General features: G+C 56.5%; 1 protein-coding gene across 1 annotated transcript in view; it reads left to right on the top strand.

Annotated features, from left to right (window-relative positions):
• Positions 1–7,168, top strand: part of MYRF (myelin regulatory factor) — a 39,143-nt gene that overhangs the window by 22,593 nt on the left and 9,382 nt on the right. Inside the window, 7 exon segments of the mRNA XM_010286267.1 lie at positions 2,310–2,505; positions 2,952–3,028; positions 3,329–3,439; positions 3,767–3,857; positions 5,458–5,658; positions 6,348–6,456; positions 7,055–7,164. Coding sequence (XP_010284569.1) covers positions 2,310–2,505; positions 2,952–3,028; positions 3,329–3,439; positions 3,767–3,857; positions 5,458–5,658; positions 6,348–6,456; positions 7,055–7,164 — 895 coding nt within the window.

Genomic DNA, 7,168 nt, shown 5'->3' with positions numbered 1-7,168 from the left:
AAGAGGGCATCTGAGAAGGGGACTCTGGAGGGGCCAGGCATTTCTTAGAAAACAGAGAACGGGGAGCCTGCCTGTCTCCCCTGTCTCAACATGTGCATTTAGCAGCCATCGGTTTGAGTGACATTAACCAGAACATGTTTTGGAAACATCCATTGTTTGGAAGTTCAGTCAGACCCTTCTTCTCCTCAACTTTCTCTGTGAAAAACCAGTGGGGCAAGTGGTGGATGCTTGGGGTCCTGGGCAGACAGAGGCAGCTCAGGATGCAGAGGTGAAAGCAGTCGAGGAGAGCTCCGGCACCCCTGGGGTGAGCGCGGAGGGCGCTCAGGCCAGCCCAAGCCGTAGCTCCCCATCAGGAAGAGCCAGACAGAGAATTCAGGGCTGAGGCTGGGAGGAGGCTGAGAGCCGAGGGGAATTCCTCTCGTGCTTGTGGGCTAAGGTAGTGCTCTGCTCCCACCACCTGGTTTGTGTTCAGGGCACTGCACGGCAGCCCCGGGTCCCTTGGGTGCAAGAAATGAGTAGTTGCTCATGGCCATGCCAGCATTATTCATGGTTGCCTGGAAGTACCCACAGGTTTCGTCCACGTGAACCCCTCAACCGCGTGCGTGAGGAGAATGGCTTTCTTCCCAGAAGAGTGGGAGCGAGAGTGACCTTTCCCTGTCTCCTGCTTCCCAGAGTCTGCTGAGGTCTGCCTCGTCCGTCCTGCCAGTCTGTCTCCCTCCCCTCCCGTTGCTCTCGGCAGCATCCGTCTGTCTGTCTGTATTAACTGGAGCTGGAAGTCAGAAGTGGTTCTCTTTTGTGGAAGAGTGCCCCATAATTTTTAAGCCTGATGTCAAAGGCTCGGCTGAGCTCCCCTTTACCTCATCCGTAGTTCTTTAATTAAAAACAACGGGATTTTGGTGTTCTGTTAGGACTGCTTGATGGGGAGGTGGGATGAGAGGCATCTCCTTCCCCCCTGCCTAGGACAGGCAGCGTCCCGGGGGCCCACCAGCCCGGGTCTGCGTGTTTGGATGGTGGGAGAAAGGGGACTTGATGCAAAGGCCACATATTTCCCTCGTTCCCATGGTAACCAGCCCATTAAGGAGATGTAGATTAAACCTCCCCAGCTGCTCTGTGTTCGTCGGGCAGCCAGGGCCCCCTCCTCCTCCTCTGGACATGCTCGCTGCGAGCTGGAAGCTTTTCCCAGCAGCCGGAGCAGGTGGTTGTGATTTCGGCAGGCATGCGGCACGCGGGCGGTACCGCCTGGTAGCAGGGCCAGTGCAAGCGACGTCGGGAATGCGACGGGTGAAGCGAGCAGAGGTGTGGGACCCCCCCCAGGGTCGGCGTGACCTGCTTCCCCCAGCGAGCAGCGTTCAGGGGTCTGCTCCAAGCTTTGGGCGGGCTGTGGAGCTTGATGCCTCCAGTGTGTGTTGAGCCAGGGCTGAGCAGCTGCACTTTTTAGGAGCAGCACTCAGAAAGGAGATGTTACCCTGTTGTGGCTCATATTTACTATGTTTATAGCATTTTACATGTCTATAGCATAGCATATCAAGGGGTGGTTGCCCCAGCATCCTCATCAAACCCTAGTCACAGGAACCATATTCCCTTCCAGTTGAAGACCCACCCAAAGCAAAGCTTGCAGCTTCAAGGAGATGTGGACCTTCTCTGAACTCTCCTCCCTGCGCAGCAGGATGGGTTGCTGCGTGGACTTAGGCAAGGTGTTGGGTTCATGCCAGGCAGTGCCTGCCTGTGCCGGTCGGCCCCACGGGCACCCAAGAGCAGCACCAGTGCGGGGCAGGAGGGATAACATCAGAGGCTGTCCCTTTTGCCCCAACACAGTTCTCCTTCCCCTCCCATGTGCCTTCTGTGCCTCAGGATTATTTTGTGGCTGTATGTGTGAGTAGAGGTGACCTTCAGAGTCTGTTGCCCAGGGAGGTGGTGGAGTCACCATCACTGCAAGTGTTCAAAAAACATGGGGACCTGGCTCTTCGGGACATGGTTTAGGGGGCATGGTGGTGCTGGGTTAATGGTTGGACTTGATGATCTTGAAGGTCTTTTCCAACCTTAATGATTCTGTGTGTGTGTGTGTGGTGAGATGGGACTGTTCATGACTGTGTGGTGGGACACGGAGGTGAGCTGTCCCCCCAGCCCTTCCCACCCCTCGGCGGGGTGGTTTGCGTGCATCCACACCTCGGGATGTGGCCATGTACCGTGCCATATAGACCCCTCATTGCCTCTGCTTCTGGGTGTGGGGCTCATCCTTCCCCCCACAAGCGTGAGCCTCTCGTGGTGTGCACAAGGCTCTTGTCTAACGCCTGCTGCCTTTTCCACAGCCCGATGCTCACGTACCGCGTAGATGCTGACAAGGGGTTCAACTTCTCAGTGGGTGACGATGCCTTTGTGTGCCAGAAGAAGAACCACTTCCAGGTCACGGTCTACATCGGCATGCTTGGAGATCCCAAGTATGTGAAGACCCCTGAGGGCCTGAAACCCTTAGAGTGCTTCTACCTGAAGCTGCACGGAGTGAAGGCAAGCGGGAGCTAAGGGCCAGTAGTGGATCCAGCAGGGAGAAGGGGTGCTTGGCAGATGGCTGGGTTCAGGCAACACCATGTCTTCATGTGCTGTGTTGTAGGGGAGTGTGTAGGAGAGTGCTGAAGGCCAGAACAAGGCAAATCTTGAAATATGAGTCCTAAGATGGATTCAGTCACTGCCTGGGTGTTTTCAGGGCTGTCTCTCACTCACCTTTGACTCTGGAGGTATATAGGCCCTTTGGGAAGATCCTTTTACCCTCAACTGCCCCTCTGCCAAGGGAAGCACCCATGCTTGGACAATGACCACACTCAAGTTGGGTGTTCAAGTCAGTTGTACTGAGCCATAGGAGGGCTGGGCCGACAGCTGGCCTGTGCTGGGGAGGAGGAGGTGGGAAGGGGAAGGGCTTTCTGCTCTTTGTCACATGCCCAAATCTTTCTCTCCAGCTAGAGGCCTTGAACCAGTCGATCAATATAGAGCAGTCGCAGTCTGACCGCAGCAAACGGCCCTTCAACCCTGTCACGTGAGTATTGCCCGGGGTATGTTCATGTGGGGGGAAGTGCTACTAGGCAATAAGCAATAGCAGGAGAGGGTGGGGAAAGGGGCTGAGTCGGAGGTCTCATGGATAGTACTATGGGTATCACACTCTCCAGTTTTCTCCTCTGTTTCCCACAGCAAAGTTTTCCTCTCTTTACATTCCCCACTCTGCTCTGTGCCCAGTTCATACACCTGCCTTGGTGGTGCAGGCCAGGAGATGGCCATTGCCCAGAGAACCTCCTTTCCAGCGGTGTCCTCACTCGCTTCTCTGTTTTCCTTTCCTCAGAGTCAACCTGCCTCCAGAGCAGGTCACCAAGGTCACCGTGGGGCGGCTGCACTTCAGCGAGACCACAGCCAACAACATGCGAAAGAAAGGCAAACCCAACCCAGACCAGAGGTGAGGAGCACAGATGCCTTCTCCAAGCCATTCTGAGCACTCAAAGCCTGTGGATGTGCCAGTCCCCAGGTGGGAGGGGGACATGGGGGACAGGTCCTGAATTGGCTGTCCTTGTCTGTGTGGAGGAAAGGAGGAGTCTGCTGTGGCCACAAGCAGGGGCTTCCCCGCTCTGTGAGTGGCTGGGGACAGTGCCTGTGCCCCACAGCACAAGGAGAGGGGATGTGCCAAGCCCACCGTGTCAGCTTGGTGCCTCAGCCTCCGGAGGGGAAGCAGACTTGGCGGCTCCCAGTGCAGGATGGCACCCTGACCTCTCTCCCCTCTTGGCAGGTATTTCATGCTCGTGGTAGCCTTGCAGGCACACGCGCAGAACCAGAACTACACGCTCGCAGCCCACATTTCTGAGCGCATCATCGTCAGAGTAAGTCCTTCTCTCCTCCCTCAGCCTCTGCAGGTGCCCCACAGTCCTTTGCTGGATGTCCTGGGCAATTCTCCTGCCTTCCTCTGGCTTTTCAGTGCTTTCCCACCCAGTCCTTTCCCACCTTCTCCAAACTCTTACTGCCTTGCTTGTAGCTATCCCTGTCCATGCCTGGGTTCTGGCTCCAGCCTTTCCACACCTGCTTAGTCAGAGCAGCCTCAGGGCATGCAAGAACCTGTTGCAGGAGAGGGAGGGCATCCCATTCTCCCCAGGCTGGACCAGTGTCCAGGGTAGAGTTGTTGGGAGTGAGGGAACAGTGTTGTTGAGACTCTGCAGCAGGGACAAGGCCTCCAGGCGCAGGAAGACTGGGCACCTTCCCAGAGCAGCACCTTTTGCATGTGCTAAGGCAGCAGTGCTCAGATGCAGAGGAGCAGGAGGAGATAGGCACCATCCCCGGGCTCCCCCGGGGCTCTGCTAGAGCACTCAGCTCTGAGATGTGAAGGCAGGGGGTAAAACACTAACAGACGGACCTCAGAGTCTGCGTAAGTAAGTCTACGACAAATTATGGAGCCTCCAGGGTGCCCAGTGCAGAACTGCAGGGAATTGCAGGCAGCCTGGACTGCTCTGTCTCAGGCTGTGAATGGGTCACAGAACCACGGCAGCAGGGCAGAACCCGAGGATTTGGGACCCAGGAGCAACAGCCGTGTCACTTGGTCTCCTGCTGTCCCGCGTGGTTCTGGTTGGGGTTGTTGGAACAGCTCTGACTGATAGCTGAGAGAACAGACGGCTCGAGAAAGCAAGGATATTCCTTTAGGGAGAGGAGCAGAGGAGGCATAGCCTTGGTTCCTGCAGAGAGAGGCTTAGACAGGGCCAGAAGATGAATGCCAAGGCTGCCTCTGCTGTAAGGGCAGGCTGGGATCTGTTCCCAGGGCTGGCAGTGGATCCCTACCCCTGCCACTTTGCCTTGTGCTGCTGCAAAGCTCTGTCTCGCACCTCCATGGCCTTGCTTGTCCTCTGCTGACTCTGCCCTGCCTGTCTGTCCAACTCCCTGCTGTCCCTCCTGTGAGGCTGGGGCTGCCACAGCTCAGTCTCGAAGCCTTCCTGGGGCTGTAATTCAGTGCGCTGCAGGCTGGAGAGGGCACCCGTGCCAGGATCTCGTGACCTGGACTGTTCATCCCAAAAGCCCCCTCCCACTTCTCAGAGTACCTGGATGAACATGCCCCAGTTTCAGCCAAGATCTTCCCCATCTCTCTCTCCCTTCCGTGGAGCAAGGACGCCCTTATTCCTGGGTGCTTCTGCTTGTGCCAAGCTTTGTTTCGCAGCTGTTTCCCACTCACACGAATGGGGATGGCACGCTGCTGCAGTTGGGTGCCTGGCACTGTCCAGGCCACCACAGAGGTCTCTGACGTCCATCTGTTGCCCATGGCCTCTCCTGCTCGACAGTCCTTCTGCAACGTGCGTAGAGGGATGGGTCTGTGGGGCTCTCCTGATGTCCTCGCTCTGTCTGCATCTCAGAGTGCCTCTGCCCAGCAGCACTGCGGCGTTTCTCTCCCGGGGTTTGCTACTGCTGCTTTTCAGTCCCCACTTCCCTGTCTCTCCGCAGGCCTCCAACCCTGGCCAGTTTGAGAGTGACAGCGATGTGCTCTGGCAGCGGGCACAGCTCCCTGATACTGTTTTTCACCACGGCCGGGTTGGCATCAACACGGACCGCCCTGATGAAGCCCTCGTGGTCCATGGCAATGTGAAGGTCATGGGTTCGCTGATGCACCCTTCAGACGTCCGAGTGAAGGAGGACATCCAGGAGGTAAGAGCCGGCCAAACCAGGGTGGGCTTGGGGTGATAAGGGATCTGAAGAGGCACCACAGGAGGTGTGAGTGTCCTTGTGAGCCTCTTTCAGCTGCTGATTTTGAGGTAGTCCTTATGGGCAACCTGAGCTCCTGTTGACCAGACAGGAAGTGCCTTAAAAGTCTGCCTGTCCCTGTCTGTCCCAAACACAGCCTGTCCACCACGTCTTAGGGAATATTGACTCTTCCAGTGTTAGCCAGAACTAGCAAACGCAGAAGTTACAAAGCTGGAAACAGGCGAGTATATCAGAGAGCACACTGGGGCTTGCCACAGCCTGGGTGAGAGGCTCAGGTCTGCTCTGCAGTCCTCTCAGCTGGATGTGCCTGTCCAGAAAAGCTGGGTACAATCAGGTCTCATATCTACGAGAACTGCCTCTGCCCTGTGCCTGGTTGTGCAATGGGACTCAGTCTCCTCCTGCCTTCACTACCCAAGGAACTTGTCCAGTGACAAGAACTGGAGATTAACCCCAGTACAAATGCTGTTTGTCCTAAAGGCTGGTCTGAGCAGGGTTCAGGGCTGTCTCGTGAAGTGCTGTCTCACAAAGGTACTACCATGAGCCATAGTGGGTTTTGCTGCTTGGAGTCAGAGCCATGGGAACTTAGGAAGCAACACCCCGCTTAGGAGGTGCATGTGTCTGTTTTGTCCCAGGTGGACACCACAGAGCAGCTGAAGAGGATCTCACGCATGCGGCTAGTACACTACAACTACAAGCCCGAGTTTGCGGCCACGGTGGGCATTGACAACACCTCTGAGACAGGTAGGGGCCCTGCATCATGCCACGGTGACCTGCTTGTGTCTGCAGCGCTGAACCTCTCGTTCTGCAACCTACAGCGGCATTTTGTTCACGGTGCCAAGCGGCACTGCCCTGCCTTTCCTGGTGGCTGCACCCAGGCATGCCCCCAGGCATGGGGTAGGAGAGAGGGGGCTTCTTACCACCTGAAGTTTAGGCATCTAATGAAATTCCCTCTTTAGTGAGTGGGAGAGAAGATGGCACTTCCCACGGGTGGCTTGTACAGCTTCTGTGATAAAGCTTCTCCAAGTACCACCTCTCTCCAGGGGTACAGCTACACACTACAGTGGCGTGATGCAGATACCCCCGTCCACGTAATCTGGGAACCAGCCTTGTCTGAACGGCCTGTGCTCTCCTGTTGCTGAGCCTGTATGGGCTGCCCAGGCCACGAGGGCTCCAACGAGCTCTGCCTGGCCCTGTACAGGCCAGGGTTGCAGGGAGGACAGCCCTTGTGTCATCCCCAGTGAAAAGGGTTCCTGCCAACGACCACATGGGCCAGAGAAGGACCTGTGGCAGGAGGAGCCCTGCCCAGACCGTCTTAGCCCACTGTGCTGTTTCCACACAGGTGTCATTGCTCAGGAGGTAAAGGAGATCCTCCCTGAAGCTGTGAAGGACACTGGGGACCTGGTCTTTTCCAACGGGAAGACCCTTGAAAACTTCCTGGTGGTCAACAAGGTTG

The sequence above is a fragment of the Phaethon lepturus genome, unplaced genomic scaffold (genome assembly GCF_000687285.1).
Source record: "Phaethon lepturus isolate BGI_N335 unplaced genomic scaffold, ASM68728v1 scaffold4124, whole genome shotgun sequence".
Classification (NCBI taxonomy): Eukaryota; Metazoa; Chordata; class Aves; order Phaethontiformes; family Phaethontidae; genus Phaethon; species Phaethon lepturus.
This window is presented reverse-complemented; position numbering and strand designations above follow the sequence as displayed.